This window comes from Schistocerca piceifrons, chromosome 1 (genome assembly GCF_021461385.2).
Source record: "Schistocerca piceifrons isolate TAMUIC-IGC-003096 chromosome 1, iqSchPice1.1, whole genome shotgun sequence".
In the NCBI taxonomy this organism is placed as follows: Eukaryota; Metazoa; Arthropoda; class Insecta; order Orthoptera; family Acrididae; genus Schistocerca; species Schistocerca piceifrons.
In genome coordinates, this window is record NC_060138.1 from 965,627,532 (window position 1) to 965,651,864 (window position 24,333).

Below are 24,333 nucleotides of genomic sequence, written 5' to 3' on the forward strand. Positions count from 1 at the left end.
ATTCATGTTGTGCACGAACGTAATATTGGCAACGAATATAACGTCTGCGGAAGAGGTGCTAGATATAGAAATACAAGTACACTTTAGCTGCATGCCGATCATGTGATAAATGCTGCCTGCTGTCTGTCGCTTATAAGCGTTACATGCATTTATTGCAAACAATTCTAACAAAGCCCCTTATTTATTTATTGTATTGCTAACTGGACAGAAAATGCAATTCACACAAGTGACAAATCCACTCCATTGAAAAAGAATTAGTCGGAAAACACCAAAAGATTTATAAAACGAAGAAAAAGAAACAGGACTTGTCTGCAATGTGGTGCTATGGAAACCCAATCACAAATATATACATATTATAAAAATGACTGTATGTGTATGTATGTATGTTCCACATCTCCTCCTACTGGACCGATTTCAACGAAACGTGGTACACATATTCCTATTATCGGAAAACTATCACTGTAGGGGTAAGAACCACATACGACACATACGTCAGGAGATATGACGTCATGAACAATGTAATTCGTCAAAAACGGCCGCATCATGTGACGATATTCCACATCTGCTCCTAAACTAGTACACCGATTTCAATCAAATTTGGTACAAATCTTCTCTAAGGTAATGAATCATTTGCTATGGTAGCAAAAACTACTTACGATATATAGTTCAGGAGATATGACGTCATAAACAATTCTGTTCTTGAATAACCGCAACATCAGGTTTGTGATTTCTATTTATTATGTCATTACTACTAAAGCTATTCGCGAAGAATTTTGCAGAGGATATGCATATATACCACTAAATGTAGCTTTGAAATTATATCATAGTATGACACGTAGTACAGGAGATATGACGTCAAAACTATGAAACGCACGAAAATCCATCCCACTATGCATGTGGTTGTAATGTATTACGTCTGTAATACCAACTCCATTCGCACCTCATTTTGCAGTTTCCTAATATTCTTCCCGGGGAACATGGAAAATTATATTCTTGTGGGACACATAGTACAGGAAATATTATGTCATGAAGATTGACCTGTGTGAAAACGGAACTGAGATGAATGGAAAATATATAGCGATAGAACAGGAGGCGATGGACAGAGAGAGAAGAAGCAGATGGACTAAAATAAGACAGGAATGAATACACACCCGGGCAACGCCGGGCACTGCAGCTAGTAACAAATAAGTTTTCAAGGTGTAGAGGTGATGTTTTTATAGCAAACCACAAATAAGTCCACATACGGTACTGTACAGAAACATCATATTCTGAGCAACCAATGTAACTATATTTACATGGCTATCAAATAAAACAAACACTTTACAAATCAAACACAAACAGATCTTCCTCTGTAGATACGACGTCCCATTACATTATGGATGTGTAATTGTGCAGCAGTTCAAACAGAATCCAGGTTGGTTTGGACACGTTATACACACGTATGGTGTATCCGTACGCTTGCCCCGTGCCACGCACGTTTTACATCGCTTCCGCATAACTTGCTTCGTCCCTTCCGTTGCGTCCCGCTTTTGCACAACATGTGTGTCTTTACATTTGTTACGCACACCTTTTGTAACGTCCATTGGTGGAAGTAGTCCCTTTATTATTTGTATTCTATAATCATACAAAGTCATATTATGCCCTGAGTATTTATTATATAGGTAATGTGCATTGAACATTAGCATGTCAACTACATGGAAGAATAGTTTCTTTGGCCAGCGGATTGTCTTTCGTTCACATAAATAATAAGACAACATCTGGTCCTGCCTATCGGTCCCAGACATACAACTATTATATCTGATAATTGGCAGTGGTTTCGCGACTATTTGCTGGCGTGCATTCTGCACATGTTCCATTGTATTGGGGTATTCTGTGGAAATATAGGAGACCTCTCGTCTATCCTTCCATTTGCCGATCATTACCCCGTCCGAATATCGTGCTATGGTGTCCCCTTTCCCCAGCTTGGCGCATACCACGTCTTTAGGGGTATTTTTCCTATTTACCCTTAGTGTCCCGGTGCAATGTGTTTTTGCCTTCAACAGGGTTTTAGCTAAGGCAAAGCTGTTGTAAAAATTGTCCATGTAAATGTGATGGCCAACATTCACCTTCTCTTCTAACAAATGCAATACTATCTTTTCAGCATGCCCTTTTCCCCCCATATCACCACGCATCCCCGTGTACACAGCGCATTTATTGATAAAGCCGTCTGGGTTATTTAGCATGTACAATTTGATGCCATACTTATTTCTTTTGTTTTTTATGTATTGTCTAAATGACAATCGTCCCCTCCAAAGAATCATTGATTCATCTAAAGAGAGATCCCTACCTGGATAATACACATTACACATTTTGTTGTTGAAATAATTCAATATAGAGCGTATCTTATACAGTCGATCATTTGGTTTCTGTTCGCCTGACTCTGGATTTTTTGCAAAATGCAATGCGCGTAAGATAAGCAAATATCTGTCTCTGCTCATACTCATCGTTATTCCTTTATTTTCGAACAGCGGATCCCTCTTCCAGTAGTCTTGTAGTCGGGCACATTTGACATTACCCATATGTAATGAAATCCCCAGGAAGACAAGTATTTCTTCTATACTTACGGGTTTCCAATTACTAATTCTAGAGCCCTCTTGTGTATTTGCGCTCGCAAATATATTCCGTGCGTTATCATTTGTTTCGTCAACTATGAGCTGCAGTATGTCATCTGTAACCAGTAGCCTAAAGAAATCCATTGGCGTATTGCCAGCAGGCTTCATCAGCAAACATTCTGCTTTCGTAAACGGGTGATACTGCATCCCATGTGGTTCTTCATGCCACGTAACACCTGGTTTGCTTACCTCTGCGAGCGCTGGTTCTTTATCGTCGGCGATTTCCTCATCATCGTCGCCCGTATCGTCCGATTCCGAACTGTCACGAAACATACTGGACAGTTCTGCTTCCACACTGTCATCACTGTGGTCTGTTTCTGCAGTCTCCAAATGCCAGTCACCCTCATCTGGTTCGTCCTCTCTGAACTCTACATCACTATCTTCTAACACACGTAGTAACTCATGGTCAGTATATTGGTCACTCTTCCTACACTTTTTCGCGTTCGAAGGCCCCGGTGTCGGTTCATTCGCCGCCATTGCAAACAATGCACAACACAGACGCCAAAAAACGAAAACACACAACTGCAGACAGGAACACGTTACGTGATATGTCGTTGGTTACTTGAACTAACACGAGTGCACAGCCGAACAAACTAAACTGAGAACTCTGCTAGTGAACGCGCCACTTATATGCGTCAGCCGCAGCGAACATGTTGACGGCGTAGCATAATGGTCAAGCGCATTGCTCACGAAACAGTCGACCTGGAATCAATCCCAGGTGCTTCCTAATTTTTTTCAATTGTTTTCATTCTTATTTTCCTTGGTTTCGTCAGATTTTGCAACTATTTACCGTAGAATTTAAATACATTCAAGTAGTATATTTATATAACTAGGCGAAAGTTTTAATGAAAATAAAGATTTTAAAGATTCTTGTGATTACGTGCGCTACTTTTTATTCATTACGACAGTAGAAGTTTTGCCATTTTTATGGTGACATATCATAGAAACATGTGAAACATATATGTTTCACTCTAGGCACATTTTATGAAGGCATTGTTTGAGCAGTTACATTTCTCTGCAACATGCTTCATTGGAAAGCACACTTAATTCAAGTTTTAAAACTAAGGTGTTTCCTCTAATAGTTTGGATGCAAACCAAGCGTACTAGATCATAGGGGTGTCCACAAGAGCACTGAATTGATGCAGCACGGTCGAATGTATTTTAATTGCATCTTCTCTTGATGATACCTCTCGCTGTTGTTGGAGTTATTCAGGGGCACTTTGTAATCTTTTAATTAGATTTTTGACTTGACGATAGAAATATACATCTACCGTAAATAACCGAACACTCTGAAGATACGAAGTAACATAAAAATGAGAAAAAAAAATCAGGACGGACCTGGGATTGATCCCAAGTCGCCTGTTTCGTGAGCAATGCGCTTGACCATTACTCTACGCCAATAACGACGAACAGAGCGCTAAATAGGGTATAGCCTCCTATAGTGCTATCGGAACAACTTTCGAGAGCATGTTCTCCTTTCCTATGGCCAACTCAGGCGAAATATTTCGGGCACGTTATGTGGAGTCCCACCTCTTTCTAGAAACAATTCGGACGAAATCGGCGTGTCCCAGTTGGCGACCTCCCCTAGTGAGAACTCAGCTAGCGAGCGCACCGCTTATAAGTGTTACCCGCACTGGCTTGCTGATCGCGGCAACGCTTATGAGCGTCAGCCGCTCTGGCGTGTTGATCGCGGAAACGCTTATGAGCGTCAGCCGCTCTGGCGTGTTGATCGCGGAAACGCTTATAAGCGTCAGCCGCAGCGAACGTGTTAATGTGATTGAAGCACCAATGTCTGACTGAAATGGTATAGTTTGATTGCAAATCTGTAAGGATATGAACAGTTTGCAGTTAGTCCTCTGAATGCGAATGCTACTTTTGAGTTTCAGAAGACTGCCTTCCTCTGATTTGGGAGTGACAGAGCATTTTACTGTTCATCTGTTTGAGGAGAGCTGATCTGAATGAGCAAAGTTTTAGCACTTTGTGTGCAGCATTGTGATTCTTGCACTTGCATCTACAGTTCCTGTGAGTGCTGTGAGGAGGAGCATATGAGGAGTCAGAATGTGAAATCACATTGGTTTTAATTTTCTAAGTTTTAGTTATATCAGGAACAGAACCTACTTTGTGATTCTTTTGCAAGCAAACTGATTTATGTGTCCTGACTTGTAGCAGTGGTGGCATTCCACTTGGTGGAAGAAGCGATGTTTGCAGTCCTGTGTTACTTAACGACTAACGAAAGATTTCGAAGTGCCTGAACATGCAGGAAAACTGGTTGGGTGCCTCATGTACCGGCTACACTGTTGCTTGTGGCCATTGTCAGTTTGTGCTGTGCAGGACAGGGCCCGTTTAGAGCTATCCGCAGTCAGTTTTGCAACAGCAGACATGTTAAAGTCAAATTCCACAAAGTCTTGCACTTCCTGAGACTCAGTCACTTTAAATACATCAGTGAGGCCAGGATTGCGAAGCCTTGAAATGTATTAACCTGACACGTTCCACATCATTACGAAGTGTCGTATTCATGATATGTGGAACAAGTACTAATCTAATCTAATCAGTGATCTATTCCCTTTAAGTTTGATTATTATGATGATGCATATGAAGGAAATTGAAACAAGCAGCAGCTACATGAATCTGTGACTCAGGAAATTCATGTAGTTCCCTAATGACTTTCTCATAGGGTAGGATTTGAGATTCTACTGGGTGGAACATGCAAATATCCTCAAAAAAAAAAAGAATGTTATGAGTCACCTGAGATTTTGTAGGCTGACAAGTGCTACCAATCTCTAGTTTATATTCCACCCAGTCCCCTTGTTTTGCATCAGAGGAACGGAAGGGAGGAGACAGAATTCTGTACTTCAGTCATAGTTGGCTGCTAGTCTTGTTGTGCATCCAGGAGTCTGGTAATACTCTACAGAAATATTTGCATTTGTTGGCTCTGAAACGGTTAAGTGCAATGAGTAATGACTTTCCTGTGGTTCCCATTTTATACAAAAATGTAACCACACCTCAGTATAGTATAAGAAATGTCAGTTTGCCTACCCTACCCTGTGACTGACCTCATCAGTGGAAATGTCTGTTGTGCCAGTAATTGGTATGAGATGGCACAGCACACTACCAGCTTTTAATAAATGAATGAAACATGAACATGTTTATTACAAAGTGTGCTAAGTAAAGTACTTTACACACAACTTAGACTCTCAGTCATCTGTTCCACATTGGTTCTCACACAGTCATTTGCTGCATTTTCTGTACAGTATTAATTACCTGCTAACAGTTTCAGTCACTGAATATCAATAGCATTTTGCTGGTATGTTATTATAGTTGTCTCACTGCAAGTCTAGTCAGACACTGGGGGAGCTAAGTTTGTGATATTTTAAAAAGACATGTGGATAGATACATTTCATGCAGTGAGTATAAGTGAAGACGGCATCCTGTGCTGCATCCATAGTGCCATCTATAGGAAGACTGAGAGCACTGCAGAGAGCATAGCTCCTGGTGGTGCACTGGCGGCTTGTTTAAATGAATCTTCATCCATGGAAATGTGAGCGGCATATGGCATGCCATGTGCAATCAACAAAGATTCTGTCGATACCGAGCATTGAAACTCACTACTTGCAATTGCTCCCAGAACTGATCATGGTCCCCTGATTCAGAGTCTAGTGGAAACATTAAAGCAAGGACAACAAAGAGTCTGTGATAGCCAGGCTGCCACTTCTTAAATATTGGCCATTTGTTTTAAAACTGCAGGACCCTCTTCATGGCTCAGGGATGTACTACATAACAAAGGTTACTATCCAGGTAGGTGAGTCTGTGTGCAATGTACCAAGGCAACACGCTGTCCAGCCCAGATGACAATATCTGTGAAAGATCCCAAAGTATTAATGAGAGAACCAAACAAATTTTCCCCACAGGAGAGACTATTAAAATTCTTATGGTCAGCTACTGAAGCATTTACAACAGAATGACAATAGTTTGAAACAGTCCTAAAAAGTGATTAAGCTCACATCTACCAGATACGGAAAGCTGATTAAAACCCAAAATTGCTTGCAGTAACTTTTAATAGTAACCTTAAGTGTATATTGAAAGGATAGGCTAATGGAAAATGAAGACAGTGTATTCGTCACAGTAGACAAGAAACTGCAGTCCCCTGAAATATAAATTGAAGGTGTATTTGTGATTGTCTCAGCAAGACATCAAGGATGGGCAAAAATGTATTATCTAATCCTTCTATTGACCAAACTAAGCCCACATGCTACCGAAGGTCTTTTGATAAAAACTCAACCAGGTAGTACATAGATTCTCTAATCACACGGTCCTCATTAGGAACTGCAAAACAATATGAAATGTGTTCTCTGAATACCACTTAGCTTGGATAGTTCAAAAGTCCAGCTATGATGGAAATATATTCAATCCAACAGCAACAAATAGACATGACCTCTTTAAGAATGTCCTTATCAAAACTGGCATCAGCGACCATGAGGAGGCAGTTGTATCAACAATGGCAACTAAGGTGCAAAGATTGACTCAAACGAGAAAAAAGATTTACATATTCAGTGAAGTCGGTAAAGAGGCAGCTGGGTCGCACCTCAAAGAACACAAAACCTTTGCTTCTGGGCAGAACATGTGGAGAAACTGTGACTCAAGTTTGAAAGACTAGTTAACCATGCACTGGACTGATACATTACTAGTAGAATATTCATGATAGGAGGAATTCTCCAAAGTAAGCAGTCTCTGTAAAGATACTTCTAACGAAACAGAGAATACCACATAGTACATGTAAAACAAAGCATAGTGCCGTGATAGAGAAATACTAAATGAAATGCATGGCTTTCAAAAGAACAATGTGTGAAGTCTTCAGCAACTACTGTAGCAGAATCTGACCTAAACAACGCCCAAAGAAATTATGGCCACATCTTAAGGCCATTAATGGACCCAAGTTAATGTTCCAACATCATTGGTGGCACAAGAACTGAAATTCAGAGTAGCAAAGCAAAATCAGAAATGCTGAACTCCGTTTTCAAATGTTCCTTTACAAAGAAAGACCCAGGAATACCACATCAGTTTAATCTCGCACCACCACAAAGGTGATATTAGTTTTGATGTAATTTTTTCTGTGTTCTGCGTATCATCACAGTCACTCACCATGACGTGGAATGAATCAGTTTCACAAGTATGGTACACTTCCCCAGTGAAACACATCAAAGCGTTTAGATGGTTATCCAAAGTTTTTTTTTCTTTTTACATATGGTGATTCATGCTTAACCATGTTCAAAACTTCTCTCTCTCTCTCTCTCTCTCTCTCTCTCTCTCTCTCTATCGCACAGCACTCATGCGCACGCGCCCACACACACACACACACGATATTCCATTGATTACACTATATTATTTCATATTCAAATTTACTACTATGGAGAAGAAGAAAAAAGAGATCCAGATATCAGTGCCAGTGACACTAAGTAACAGTGAAATCACTAAAATTTAACAGTGATATCCCAGTCAGATTTTATACAGTATTTGCAATTGAGCATCACCTGTTTTAATGATAATATTATTTGGGTCCCTCAAATAAAAAGCCATGCCCAGTGGTTTGAGAAAACGCAGGTCTGACCACCTACAATGAGGGTAGTAGAAGTGATGCAAAAGTCTTCCTCCATGTCATTGTTCAACAATGGAAAATCCAGGATGGAATGTGACAATATTATGTGAATTTTCAAAAGGATAGTTGCTACTCAGCTTCTTTACTATATGGTGAGTAGCCACACACACACACACACACACACACACACACACACACACACTCTCTCTCTCTCTCTCTCTCTCTCTCTCTCTCTCTCTCTCTCTCTCTCTCTCACTCTCACTCACTCTTGGACCTGTACAGTTTGTGCTGGATGGGCTGCGTAGAAACAGAAAAACGAATTCGGGCAGGGTAGCTAGTAGTGTTGAGGGAAGTGGTGGGATTGCCGGTTAGGAATATGAAAGGGATGGGTGCCAGGTGCTCGAGCTAGGCCTGTGATGCACGGATACAGGAACTGGTAGGTTGTGGCGTGCGATAGATGTGATGTGAAGATGTGGATTGCGAGCGAGTAACAAGGCAGATGAAGGAGAAACTGTTGGTTGCAGTGTGTGGTAACAATGGGTTAACGGAGATTAAGGACAGACTGGTTATGGTAGTGAAGGATGTTTTGCAAGGATACCTCCCACCTGTGTAGTTCAGAAAAGCTGGCACTAGAAGGAAGGATCTAATGGCCCTGGTTGTGAAGCTGCCATTGAACTGAGCATGTTGTGCTCAGCTCCATGTTGTACTATTGGCTGATCAACTTTTTTTGGCCAAAGTTGTTTGGCAAGGCCATTCATTCTGGTGAACAGCAGATTGATTGTCATACTGACATAAAAAGCTATGCAGTGATAGCGGCAGATTTGATATATGACATGGCTGCTTTCACAGGTGGCTCTATCTACGATGGAATGGTATAAGCCTGCGACAAGACTGGAGTAGGAAGTGCTGTGTGGGTACATTGGACAAGTCTTGCTCCTGGTTCTTCCACAGGGATATGTTCGCTGTGGCAGGAGGATGGTAGTGAGAGTAACATTGGGACAGGCCAGGATGCTGTGCAGGTTCAGTGAGTGATGGAATACCACTGTAGGGTGGGTGGGAAAGACCTTGTGTAGGATGTACCTAATTTCTGGACACAATCATACGGGATGTTCAAAAAGTCTCTCCACAGTGCCATATGATTGTTAGCTGCGAGTGCCTTATGATTGTTCGTCTGCCTGGGTTACTTCCCTTCAAGTGGACTCGCCCAACATTCCACTGTTTCGTTTAACTCAGCCAGTGTCAGTATTATTGTTGGTTTGTGTCGTTACGTGTTGACGTGAATGTTTAAATTTAGTTCCTTTGCTCGTTTGTGTTTTTAGTCGAACAAGTGTTCAAATCTGGCAGTAAATACACAGTTTCAGTTCGTCAAACATTTAATTCAGTTCTCCTGGAGACAACACTCCCACATCGCGATACTGTGCGAGATTTGATTAACAAATTTCGAATTACGGGTCAGTGACAGATGCACCGAGAAGTGGCAGTCATAGTGTTTTGCCTGAGGATAAATACTTGATATTTCCGATAAAATGTCCATAAGTTCGAACAAGTCAGTAAGAAAGCTCGCCCAGGAAACTGATGTTAGTGTCGGAACGGCCCACATAGCTGTAAGGAAAAAATTAGAACTTTTCCCATACAAAGTGACCGTCATGCAAGAACTGAAAAATACTGCTCATGGCAAGAGACTGCATTATTGTCGATGGTTCAAAAAATTTCATTCAACAAAATGGAAGGGATATTCTTAATGAAACGTTTTTTACTGATGAGGTGTGGTTTCATTTATCTGAGTACATGAACTCACAAAATTCTCATATGTGGAGTATGGAAAATCCATTGTGTATTCAAGAGGAGCCACTTCATTCTGTGAAAATGGGAGTTTGGATTGCAATTTCTAGACATTGGATTGTGAGTCCCATATTTTTCAATGAAACAATAAACGCACAACGATACTGCAGTGATATTCTGTACCCATTCATAGGAGAACTTGTGTTAAGTGAAATACTGAACAGTTATTTTCAACGAGATGGTGCAACTGTGCATACAGCTCGCATTTCAGTGTCACTGCTTGCTGATGTTTTTGGTGATTGCATAATTTCACAGGGACTGTGACCTCCACAATTGCCTTACCTAACACCACCTGACATTTTCTCCTGGGGTGCAGCGAAAACAACTCTATAAAAACTGTCCAAAATCCATTGATGAATTGAAAACTGCAATATCCACCTTCACTGCTTCTGTTACAGAAGAAATGTTACAGCTGGTGTTTGGAAACATGATTAGACAAATTGAATTGTGTATTCAACAACAGGGGAGGGAGGGGGGCACTTTCAGCATTTAATGTGAAAATTTGTAAGTAAAAATGAATATTCAATAAATTAATAACTTGTATTTCACTGAGTTTCATTTTGGTATATTCACTGCAGCATACGGCACACGCGGCTAACAACCATATGGCACTGCAGAGAGACTTTTTGAACACCCCATAGATAATCAAAGCCTTGACAAAGGATATGCTTCAACTGTTCATTCCAAGGCGATATTGGGTGACACAGGAGGCACTCCGTCGTAGCCAATTCTTGTGGATGGTTACTGGGCAAGGGAGTTCCTGTCGTCACAGCAAATACACTGTCTGCTGGTGGCCAGTGTGTATGGGAGTGATTTTATGGTATGGAAGGGACAACAGCTATCGAAATGCTAATACTGTCAGAAGTCGGGTGTAATATGGATGGAGGTATTCATCGAGCCATCAGAGAGGTGGTCGTTAGTGTCCAGGAAGGTGGCTTGTTGGGTTGAAGAGGACCAGGTGAAGTGAATGGGAGAAAAGGTGAGGTTGTGGAGTACTGAGGGTAGGGAGCCTTGGCCCTGAGACCAGATCGTGAAGATATCATCAATGAACCTGTACTAGACAAATGGGTTGGAGTTTTGGGTGGCTAGAATGCTTTCTTTTAGATGGTCCATAAAAAGAGTGAGTAGCAGGATGCCATGCAGGCACCCATGGCTGTGCCACAGACTTGTTTCGAGAAAAGGGTTTTTTTGTGGTTAGGCTATTGTGGCAAATTCCATTGCTTAGTCAGCATTTAAGGGACAGGTCAGACTGGATATTAGCCAGGGAAAAAGAGTTTTTTTCTGAACTGATGCGGATGGGTGGAGCAGGGATCCATTTGGGTTGAGATGGTGCTAGCAAAATGTGAAATCACACAGGACATGGACAGATGAAAGTATAGGGTGGCTGTATTGGTAACTGAACAGCAAACCTTGAGTTTGAGGAGTGAAAAGTGCGCAAAAAATTGTGCTGAGGGCAATAGGATAGTTATGTGACATGAGGATATTTGATCGTATGTAAATTATGGTTACACCCAGGGAAGAAAAAGGAAACGTGTAAAATTCTGATGGGAGTGATATGTGAGGAGTGGTAGGTAAATTTGGAGATTAAATTCAGTGGCTTGTTGCTAGGTGAGCTTTTTAACTGTGACCACAAAAGTGGGCGGTGTGTACAATAGCGTGTACCACAATTCAAACAACCACAGCCGATGCTATGGGGTGCCACAAACACCATATATGACTACACTGATTGGCACTGGTGTAGCCTGTGTGTAACAAAGGTGAGAGGGAAAATTTGCAGACAGACTATACAGGAGAGAAAGTAGATGTAATTTACATGACAGTAACAATGGATGGACGACACAAGGTTCATGATGGAAAGGAGCCACTTGATGGTACAAATGTAGAAGGAAAGTTCGTTTAGAATGTAAATAATTTAGGAGTAATGGAGATCACACACTGAACAGCAAAAGCATTGTGTCATCAAAGGCCCACACATAAGAGAGACCTGTGCCCCGACATCATGCTGGCTGGATTGACTATGCAAAGATTGCATTTCAGCAGGTGGACTAGGGAGGGGTGGGGTTTATATTAGATGGGGTGGGTAGAGAAAGAGAGAAGAAGGAAGAGGGGTTGGGATGGGTACCTAGCAGCTCGGAGGGAGACTGCAGGGTTGCTGGTTATGAAAGTGGGATGAGCAGGTGACAGATGTTCAGGCTAGGCTTGTGATGCACAGATGAGTGCACGTGTGCATTTCTGCATGCTTGCACACTAGCTTATTTCGAAAGCTTTATCTTTTGTATGTGCATGTCGACAACTCAAACTTCTGCTATTCAGTGAAAGGGCTCATTTAATCCTGAGTAGCCCATTTGCAAAATCCACTATGTGCATAAAATTATGAAAATGAGATACTGGTATCCCAAGTTGCTTTATGATACTGGCTTCTAATTTAGCTATCTTTTCAGATTCCTAAACAAGGTGTAATCACTTTAAATTTCAACTCATAAACATCAAAATGTTGCAAAGCCTGCTAAGTCCTGTAGGAATCCAGAGCAGCTAAATTCACAAGCCAATGTTTACATTTATAAAACCTGCCATGTGGATGTAGCTGCCCCATGGATGGAGTTGCAAAAACTGCTATTAGCCTTTCCATAGGAACAGCATTGCACTCCTCATTGTCAAAGAAAATAATGATAGAATGCTTATTTCTGTTGTTCATAGTTATGTTGGCTGTACTGTTTAGTGTGGAGATTCATCTGTGAAATTCTACTTTTGACTGTTTCACTCATTCGCCAATTTCTCTGAGTTCAATGTTGATGCAGCCTACAAGCTGACATCTTGTACCAAAAGAGATTTTCAGTGCTATTTGTTTAAAGTGGAAGAAGATAATATGTCAAGAAAAAATACCAGTAGTGATAGTGATACAGAATTTATTGCAAAGACTGAACCACGAAGATTGAAGACGAGGAAGAGATGACCTCAAAAAGGGAAAAGAAATGTAGCTGAAGTTTTAAGTTATATTTTTTGGTATTATATCAGAATTAGTTTACATTCTGGTATTATTTTGCTGCCTAACCAGAAATACTATATATGCCTGCAAGAATTCTAGTCTGTGTTTAACTTTCTTAGAAATCGGCTGTCAGTTTTTAATGTTTTGTATGAAAAAATGGTTCTGATTATTTTTAAGAACAAGTGTAGGAATAGGTATTTTATAGATTCTCATTTCCACACAGAACAGGACATGATTATATCTAACAAAACTGTGAAATGAGCATTATAGTAAGGAAACAGCAGGTTTACTTTCCTCTATCTGTAATGGTCATATTAGAGTTAAATATTGACTGTTAGCATCATTCTCTTATTGCCTGCTGGTTCCTATTATTTCAGATGTCAATGCAAAAGGTTTCCAAGTATGCCAACTTTTGGAAATCAGTCGTGTACATTTCAATGCAAGCTATAGTCTTAGATGTAAGAAGGATTCACCATACATTCTATCAGCATCCAAAAAAGAATGACATACTAATTTCATCCTTCAACATGCTTCTAATTCATCCCCAAAGAGACATTGTACACTTTCAGGTAACTTGAGTCAACGTCAGGTGAGCACAAGGTTTTCTTTGCAAAAAAAGGGGGGGAGGGAGAGAGAGAGAATGTAGTAAGAGTGTATGAGTCTGTGGGGCAGTATTTCTTGACATCCTACTAAAAATAGTTATGGATCTGCTGAACAGACTATGCCAAATGTTTCTTGGCCAACGTACAGTGCCACCTGAGACTCGTGGCAATGATAGAAGATCACAGAAATACAAACGGAAGCGAGAAGCTGTGAAATTTCACATACGGTCATTCAAACATCTGCAAGGACACCACTGTTGTGGAAAAGATAAATATCAGCAGTATTTGCAGAGTGACCTCAGTGTTCAAAAAATGCGGGCTAAGTACAATGCACAGTATCGTGGTGAAGATTTTCGTGTAGAATATGACTACTACAGATCCATTTTCAGTGAACATTTCAATATCAGGTTTGGTGCCCTTGTGCTGACAAATGTTTGTCATGTTGTCTTCTTGAGAGAAGGACATCAGCTAAGAAGAGTAACCCTGAGGAAAAAAATAAATAAATAAAAAATGGAAACTGCAGCTTAACACTCATGAGAAATGAACTGATGTTTTGTATGAAAAATTATGTCAAGAGACTGATAATGAATTGACTCTCTGTTATGACTGTCAAAAGAACCTTGTGTTACTGCAAATACTTGACCAGGTTGCATATTATGCAAGACAACTCTATCGTTAAAACTTTGATCTGTGAAGGTCCCTCCAAATCTTCTGAAAGTAAAGCCAACACCTTTGCTTATGTCTGGTCAGAAAATGAATTCTAAAAATGCTATTATCAGATAGCATCTGCTGTAACTGCTTTGTGAATACAGACCTGAAAACTGTTGCCACAGTCAGTTTATTCTCTGACAGCTGTGGTGGTCAAAATAAGAAAGTGGCAGGGATGTTATTACTCTGGATTCTTTAAGCACCTGGTAATATTGAAAAAATTGAACCAATGTTCCCTATATTAAGACATTCACTCATTCCACAGGATCAGATATTTGCACTTCTAGAGAGAGGTACAGAATCATTACACATCTAGGAGAAAATGCACCTATTAGGGACTGAAAAGCATATTAAGATGACATTCTTAAAAACCCTGGATAATGGGATTTCTAATTTCTTCAGAAATCAAAGAGATCAAAGTTGCAAGAAGCAAAGGCAACAAATCTCTCCCAGTTCAAGGAGAATCATTCTACAATTTTGACATTGGTGAAGCAAAAAGTTTGTGCAGAAAGAATTCTAAGATTGCTCACATCCCTGATACCCAATGGATGTTGCTGTGAAACCAGCTGAAATCAAGGATGTTAAAAGACTTCTTGTCCTCCAATTTGGGGAATCATGGGAAAGTTCTCCAGATTTGGTATACGATGCCAATGTATTTGCAGATCCGTGTGCTGACACATGTATTTTAAATGAAGATGCAGATGACAATGATGACACTTTGGGCTTTCAACAAATGAAAGCTGATAGACATAGCATAAACCTCTTATGTTGCTGTACTTTCATTGTATATTAACACAGACAGAATGCAAAGATATGAAATGTATTTTACATCGTAATGTACTCCACTCTGCTCAGTATGTTCTTCCATTACATTTTTATGCATGGTCCATTCTAATGTGTGCAATAAATAATTTCATCCATCAAGAGCATGTAATTAATTAACCTCTGCCACTACAAGTGTAGCTGGTTTTGCAAACTAAGTATGGCAAAACCTGCTATGTGAACAACGTAATTGCAAAACCTGTTATATGCAGTTAAAATATATAAATAACTTGTTTTCTACTCATTAGATATTTCAGAGGTTTGTTACACATATTTTAATCAGGTAGACCTATGGCATATGAAAATATCAGCTCTCTACCACAGTTTTGTTTTATTCATTTTTCCCAACTTCTTACAAATTGCTTATCATGCACATAGCTGGTTTTGCAAATGGGCTAACTCTTCTAAACCGTTTATTTCTATCAGAACTTTCCTGCTATCTTTATACTGCCTAGTGCCTCTCTTCAGTCCTAAACATTGTGTTGTCTGTCCTTTGTTATTGCCTCATAATTTAGATCTACTTTGTCTCTCCTGTATTGTATGCTCGCTACTTTTCCTATATTTTCCCTGCTCACCTTTGTAATGTACATGCTTCATCAACCTCTACTAGCATAGTCATGTATGGCATCCCGCAGCATCAGGTGCAGCTTTTTGAATTGTGTTACATGCTATTATACAAGACACCTGTGCTCAAGCTCACGGTTAAAAATCTCTCTTAGCAACTAACCACTGCATGTCATCTCCAAATCCGCATACCCCTCCTCATACATTGCTTCCATAAGAATTTTACGCTTTCCCTTTTTCTTTCCCGTGTGTGACCACAATTTGTACGTGATCAAATATCCGCATGTCACATAACTATCCTATTGCCCTCAGCACAATTTCTATACTTTTTACTCCACAGACTCAAACTTCGTTATCCAGTACCCTTTACACAAATGTTTTCATCTGTCCATTCCCTGTGTCAGTTCACATTTTCCTAGCACTATTCCAGCTCAAATGGGTACTTGCTTCATTCATTTGAATCAGTTCAGAAAAGACATCATTTCCCTAGCTAAAAATCCATTCCAACATTTTGTTCCTTAAATGCTGCCTAATCTACACATCCCACCTCTCCTTTCCCAGTCTCACCCTCCTTTCACAATGTCCTTCATGTTTTCAGATTTCACCAGTCCCTATCCCCAACAAACATGGTACTGTGGAACAATATATCTCAATGGCACAGGCATCCCAGAACCACATCTCCTCCCTCCACAAGATCTAGTTACTGGATAGTCCTAACTGCATACATCAAACCCTCAAAATTAAAACCCTTGACATCCAACACCTGGAAGAGTATTGCACACACCACCTCCAAAACTGCCCAATGAGTTTACATCCTACTTCCACCTTGGAGCACTTATCCTATTCATGATGAACCTCTCAAAGCATCCAAACTCTGCCTAGCTGAATTTTTCAGTTTGCTACATTCTCCTGAACTCCCTTCTAACACTCCACAAAATTCAGATCACATGCAAATCCAAAACACTGAACCCAAAGAAGTTTCAGTCTGATCCAAAGGCTTCACTTTCATTCCCACACCCAACTCTAATCTTGTTGGACTTATAAAAGACCTACTCCACTTCTCACTATCCCTACAATGGAAGCACCTCTTTGCTTCCAATCACTGTAACAAGAGCCTACCTAATCCTAAAATTGAACCTTGTCTCCCTACTTTTCACTGTTGATGCCACATCTCTGCATACCAACATCCCTCATGCCCATGACCCACCACTATCAAACACTACCTCTCCTGACATCCTTCAGACTGCAGTCCCACTACCTCATTCCTGATGCAACTTACCAACTATATCCAATACTACATCTCCTTTGAGAGGAAAGTATATAAACAAATCCGTGGCACACCCATGGATATCTACGTGACATCATCCTAGTTAACTATTTTATGGGCCATTCAGGGGCAACCTATTCCACTTCCCAAAATGCCAAACCTCATGTCTGGTTCAGGTTAACAGATGATATCTTAATGTTCTGGACCCAGGGCCAAGATACCCTGCCCTCATTCCTCCACAACCTCGACAGCTTCTCTCCCAGTACTTCACCTGGTTCTCCTCAACTCCACAAGCCACCTTCCTGAGTAGCCACCAACAGTACCTGCATTTCAACAGCTGTCATCCCTTCCATGCCACAAAATTGGTCCCATGCAGTCTGGCCACCCATGGAAGGCATGTCTGAAATGACAAGAATTCCCTTTCCCAGTTTGCTGAAAGCCTTCACAGACAAGCATAACCATGAAACCTAGGACACAAAGAGACTACCCATGCCACATCCTACAACCATCCCCCAGAATCATCTACAAAAGAACCCCCCCCCCCCCCTCCCTACCTTGTCATCTAGTATCACTCTGAACTGGAACAACTGAACCATATCCTTCCCAGGGCTTTGATTATCTATCATCATGCCTGGGATTGAGGGACTCCTACCCAAATTCCTTATCACTTATTGTAAAGTGTTTTTCCATCATGCACCAGACCTATGCAACATCCTGGTCCACCCCTATGCCACTCCCAATCGTGACCCCTTTCCACTGGGATCATGTTACTGTGGATGACCCAAATGAAAGGCTGGTCCAATCCACCCATCCAGCACTCCCTACTTCAGTCTTGTTGGAGGAGTATCCTTCTCCATCAGAGGCAGAACCACCAGTGAAGACAACCATATTGTAGAACTGAGAAGCACAGCTGTGTCATATACTAACTCTGCTGCAATCATGGCACAACCAACCAACTATCCATTAGAATGAATGGCCCCAGCCAAACTGTGGACAGGATCAAAGTTGAGCACCCAGTGGCACAACATGCAATGGTCCACAACATCCTCAATTTCAATGGCTACTTCACAACCTGGGGAACCTGGATTTCCCTCCAGCAACAGCTTCTCTGAACTATGCAGATGGGAGTAATCCATGCATCACATGCTTTGCCCCCGTAACCATCCAACCTCACCCGCTGTTAACCCTCTTGTCTTATCACCTACTTCCAGTCCACATCTCCATATCACATTCATTGTGTGATGTATGCTACTGGCTCCTGCATCTGTGCATCACAGGCCTAGCCTGAGCAATTGCCAGCTCTCCAAACTGCATTCCTTGGCAGCAGATATGCTACCTTCCCTCTTAGCCACTAGCTACACACCCCACTCCCCCTTCCATCTGCCTACTACTATCTCCCTGTACCTATTCCACCCAACACAACTCGTACCTCACCGAATTACTTCAGCTACCAAAATGCAATCCTCAACTTTGTGAGACAACCCATCACAAATTACATGTGTGTGTGTGTACTCTTGCTCAACTAAGGATTTATTCTTAAAGCTAGCAAATTTTCTGTCTCTTTTTGTACGTGCCTATCAATGACTCAATTCAGTTTACTTCATTCATGTTATCAGAATGTCCAGAACAATAAACCAACTTTCATTTCTAATTTGCTGTGTCTTTATTATCAGAATATCTGATACAAAGCGTGTTCCTTCAATTTAGATATTCCAACAATCCATGTAGAAGGAATTAGAAACATAATTATATTACATATGATATCAGAGAATTGTTCATATTTTATTGAGTTTCTGCAGACATGAATTACTTATATGTACCTTCCTCAACGACCGCTAATATAAGTCAGCGTACGTTTGTAAACAGACTGCTGACACACTGTCATGCCGGCTTATGCATAAGATATGAAAGGTAGAAGAAGTTTCAACTTTCTTGCATGAAGTTAATCAGACTATTCATATTTATCCATGTGTTAACTTGTGCAAGAAAATGCCAACAGGGTAATCAATCTTCTTCTTCTTCTTTTTTTGTCCCAGGACTTCATTTATATGATCTTGTATGGCTTACTTACTTTACAAAAGCTAAACTGAGATGCAGTTAATGAGTTTTAGTTGGGAAAATGAGTGAATATTCTATCATTGGCACCTTTCTCAAAAAATCTTGTAAAGACAGGCAAGAGTTTAAGAGGTTTATAAATGAATGTAGACTTTCTTGACAAATTTCATCAATTATATCTTCCCTGATTAACAGCCAAGTTGTAGTATTGCATTATCACAATGTTTCAACATGTTTCCTACTCATCATCTTCATATGAACTGTCTAATTCATGTCCAGTTCGTTCCTTTATAGCTAAGTATGGGAGTTCAATGTGTTGAGTCCCGGTGCTGCCTGCCTTCGCTGCTTTCACATCAGTGTGTTTTTGAGGTATTTTTTGCTAACACCACTACCCACTCAGAACTCAGTTGGAAACCATTGACTCAGTCTACAAGTCCGCCAAGTACTCTTATCTCTACTGTCTCCTTGATGACTGAATCCCAGTCCCCTTTGGCAAGGCACATCAACACCTTTGTCTGTTTCTTGATGCTGTGGTCTGCTACTGCAGACTTGTCTTCTTGACTGAGACGAATACTCCTTTCATATCTTGAGCAGTGCTGTGAGGTGCATTGCTTTGTCCATCCAGTGTACTACCTGCCACACTCACAACTGATGCTACAGATACCCATAACACTAGTTGGTCTTTGACTGACCCAAACATATTCTTGATTTTAACTATTGAGCAGAAAATGTTTTTTGTGTTGTGCTTCTCCATTATTCCAGCAATCTTGGTTGCAAGTGGCCCTACATACGTAAGGAACACCAGGTAATTTTACTTGGTTTCTTCTTCTGGACTGTCTTATTTTGTCTCCTTACTCGATTGGAGAGCACATCTTACGTGTGTCTGTGAGAAGCCATTCTCGTGTTGATAAAGATTAATACATCAGTAAACAAGAACAATAAAGTTGCAGTAATCTTTTTTGACCTTGCAAAGACAACATAATACTGGTGACTTCAAATGTGGCTGATTAGTCTTGTGAATTGTCTCACTCAAGAAGTGTCATAGTGTCACTCTAGAGTTCATTCTGTTTTAATTTTATGTTGATGTTTTGCTCATACTAATTCACTTCACTGGGTTTGTTCAGATATGGTGCATTTTTATTGACTGAAAATTAAGAAGTTGTCTAAATTCCTTACTCTCTCATTAATACATTGAGTATCCTAGAAATATGAGTCCAGCTAAATGTTGTTACTCTAAACATCTGAAATGGCCAAACTATGCAGTACAGAAACAAATAGCTAAAAAGCTGGTAAAATGAAATGGGTGATAAAACTGAGACTTATCAAAGGCACCACAAAATTCCTGTCACTAAATTTAGATAAAGATTTGAAGTATTGTACTGTGATAGCAGTTTGTTCAATACAGCAGAAATGAACCTACAAGTGACAATATTCTTTGTTTGTCCTTAAGATTTAATGGGAGGAAACTAAATGGACTGTGAAATAAAAAACTTTGCAGATACTGAAAGCAATTTAGTATATTCCATATGGATAATATTTTTAGTTTTTGCAATGACTGGCCTTTGTAATTACAAAGCTGTTTTAAATAGTAGATACAAAACTAGCCAAGCAAGGAAAAGTTATTCAGGTCGCAAACCTGGACAAGGACCAAGGGCCTCTAGAAGAATGAACTGTACAATTGTATCAGGCATGACCCCTCTCATGAAAAATTATGTTTTTTACAAGTAAGCATACTGATTCCCAACTAGGCAGTCACAACATACGTGTACCATATGTACTTCAGAAACACCAACATAAAGAAAAATTAAGTACAACTAATTGGCAGGTCAGTAGTGTCTAAAATTTGGAAAATCAAGATACTTGATTAAAGCAGACAGTCACACTGATGAGCCAAAATGTAGTGACTACCTGCTTACTAGCATGTTGACACATGTTTGGAAAACAATGCAGCAGTGGTTGCGTGTGACATGGATTTCACATGTTGTTGATAGGTTTCTAGAGGTATGTCTTTTCACAGGTTGCTCAATTCCCGTAAACAACAGGCTGTTTATTTGTGGACACAGAGCTGCCACTCAATAGTGTCCTTGATGTGTTCCATTGAATTCAGATTAAGTGATTTTGGTGGCTAACGACATCAATGCGAGTTCACTGTGATGCTACTCAAACCACTGTAGCATGATTTTGGCACTGTGACACAGTCAGTTATCCTTCTGGAAGATGCTATCGTCACTGGGGAAGACATCAAGCACGAAGGGACCTGCATTAATGTCCATGTAGCCCTCAGCTGTCATGGTGCCTTCAATTATGACTGTAGGCCCCACTGAAGTCCAATTGAATGTCCTCCATAGTGTAATATTCCACCCACCAGGGTACATCCATTGCACAATGCATGTTTGAAGCAACAATTCACTCGGATGCTGGCATACGTGGGCAGCAACCTCTTATAACAAGAAATGTCATTCATCCAACCAGGTGATAGGTTTCCATTGATCCACAGTCTAATCTCACTGGCCCCTTGCCCACTGCAATGCTAATGATTATTGGTTCAACAATGGGGACATGTAATATCATCAATATCATCTGTTGTGGAACCTCATCTGCAACAATGTGTGCTGAATGGTGTTCTCTGAAACACTTCTGCCTGCACCAGCATTTAACTCTCTCATCAAATGCCCCACAGATCATCACCTATTCTACATTACAGAGTGAGCAGACCTCCAACCTCTCTGTTCTGTAGTGGGGCATAAAACTCCAACACTTTGTGGCCTGCTTGTTGTTTCCTCATCACTCCACCACTTTCCACAGATGCTAGTGATAGTAGCACATGAACAGCAGGCTAGCTTCATAAGATGCTGTTTCCCAGGTGCCAGACCATAACAATCTGCTCTTTGTCAAAATCACTATGTTGGTGGATTTCTCCATTTGTTGCCTGTATCATTACAATGATTCCCCATACATCTCTTCTCAGCTTATATACTGTACTTCCCTTACCATGTTACATGCCTGATACGCCACCAGGCACCATTCAGTTTTGTGGTGGGCAGTGGTCAAAATGTTACAGCTCGTTAATCCATATCTAAAGATACTGTAGCGGCACTACCATGTAGGATAGGGAAAGTTAGTTTTGTGCAATATTCTGAACACAGGTTACAGCCACGTGCGGGCCAGATTACAGTTAGTTACGCATACCAACAGTTGCAAAGTAGAATAGAGGCCACAGGGCCATCAAATTGCTGAAAGAGTATACATAGCAGATTTACATGTCGCAAGTCACAGGTGGAAGGGGCCCACTGGCCAACCCAGCGTGTTATGAGTATGTAACGCGAAGCGGCGCATATGAAAAAACAGAGGTGCACAGCTGCGTATAAATAGGTGCGGGTTACTAACGAGAGTCATTCAAGTGTGGCAGCTCTCCTGCACAGTGGGGCATGTCGCATCACCAGCTACATGCAGCAGCAGATGGGGCACCAGTGTTCCAGTCCACGGCGGGTCACTGGTTTGACCCTCTGATGCCGATGTGGGGTCCGTAGCCAGCCAGCAGCGGGCCACTCTTCGGCTCATTACCATGGGCAGTCTTCCAAGTTCCAACATGCACTGGAGACATCCGGGGCGAGGGTCGCAGATTCGGCTGTGAATCACGGGCACTTGTTGTCGTTGTGTCCTAAGCCACGCCACCGAGGGAACACAGCGCGGACCATCTTGCAGTTGTCAGCGGGCCACTCGGCGGCTCCTTGGAGCAGCACTGAGGCAATGAGGATGGGGACGGCTGAGTCGGCAGCTGGCATATCCTAACACCTTCGGAACTCCGTGGCTGGTCAAGGCCAGCTTGACACAGCATTGCATTGCATGGGCTGCTGGGGTGCTTCCTCAGCATTGCGGGGCCCTGTGACACAGACCGAGGGGAACATGGCCCTGTAGGTGGAAACAATAAATCATTTTGAAAGCTCAGACGAGTCTTAATATGGTGCCTTCTACCTCTTTCCGCTACATTTGGTCATCTTGATACATTTGGTGGCAGAAGCTGCCACTACATTTGGTGTCAGAATAGCGGACGTCGTCTGTCCAGTACGACATTTAAGCCCACTGCCCACATTACATTCACAAGATGTGCTGAGTTTTGACCAGTTTTCTTTTGAGTACTGGACATTTTCTTGCCTTTTTGTGTTTTTGAGCATAGCACATGGCAGGCCATTTTAGATGTTTTGTGTAGGCATATTATTTTTTTTTTAATGTCAGAAGAAGTGTTAGTGTTTTTGGGGCAGTAAGATTTTTTTTTGTGCCATTTAATTACTTTTGTATTGGTTTGAGTATGATGTTACCGAATATGATGAGACTGAGGCGTAGGTTGTCGGGTTATTCTTGTACTTAAATGTTTTGTTTCAGCACTAGCTGGGAACGAAAGCAACACAATGGCAGTGTCAGGGATGCGAGATGTGTCAGAACCTTTTAAAAAGGTACAAAAAACAGAATAGTGCTCGGTACTTTAGAGAGAGGTTAAGTACAATGTCAAAGAGACGGGGAGATGATGGAGAAATTTGCAGACAGGGTAAGGGAAATTAATGAGTATACTTACGATTAGGGTCAGAGCAATGAAGGGAATAGTGTTCTGTTGCAGGAGGCCAAGCAAAGGGCACTTGATGTATTTTTGAGAGGATTACTGCCGCATATGTCATGGAAAGTGCATGAAGGGACTATGAAAGATTTGTATTCAGCCATTCAGCTGGCAATTCAATGTGAGAAAATAGACGTGGCAACAGGGGTATGCGAGAGGCAAGTAGTGTTAACAGCGGGTGTGAAATGTTTTAAGTGTGGTCATACAGGACATGTGCAGAGGCAATGTATCCTTTCACCGAGGGATAAAGGAAGGTGTGGAAATCGGCAGTGGGGAGGATGGAGTAGTGGAGATAGGAGAGGTGGACAAGTGTGAAACGGCCGAGGGGCCCCAAGACCCACCTAAGGGAGCCCCCATTTAATTTTAATGCTATAAATACGTATGCAGAGGAGGAATGTTCAGTGGTAGGACCCACAGGAACTAAAAAGTTTAAGATTTTGTTGGACACAGGGGCACAAGTGTCAGTGGCTACTAAGAATATAATGGGATGAAGGAAGTTAGACCCACCATGTTATAGGTTGTGTGGAGTGGGGGATAAGGAGGTGACAGCTGACTTTCAAATAGAGAAAATCTGATTTATTGCATGGATGGAGGTAGTGCCATGGTTAAGCGAGGGCTACTACATGATCCT

General features: G+C 41.1%; 1 protein-coding gene across 1 annotated transcript; it reads right to left on the minus strand.

Moving 5' to 3' along the window:
* Window positions 1–1,373: 1,373 nt before the first annotated feature.
* On the minus strand, window positions 1,374–3,128 carry LOC124776845 (piggyBac transposable element-derived protein 4-like). Its single transcript, XM_047252016.1, has one exon. The coding sequence runs from the start codon at window positions 3,126–3,128 to the stop codon at window positions 1,374–1,376; it is 1,755 nt and encodes a 584-aa protein (XP_047107972.1).
* Between the last annotated feature and the right edge of the window lie 21,205 nt (window positions 3,129–24,333).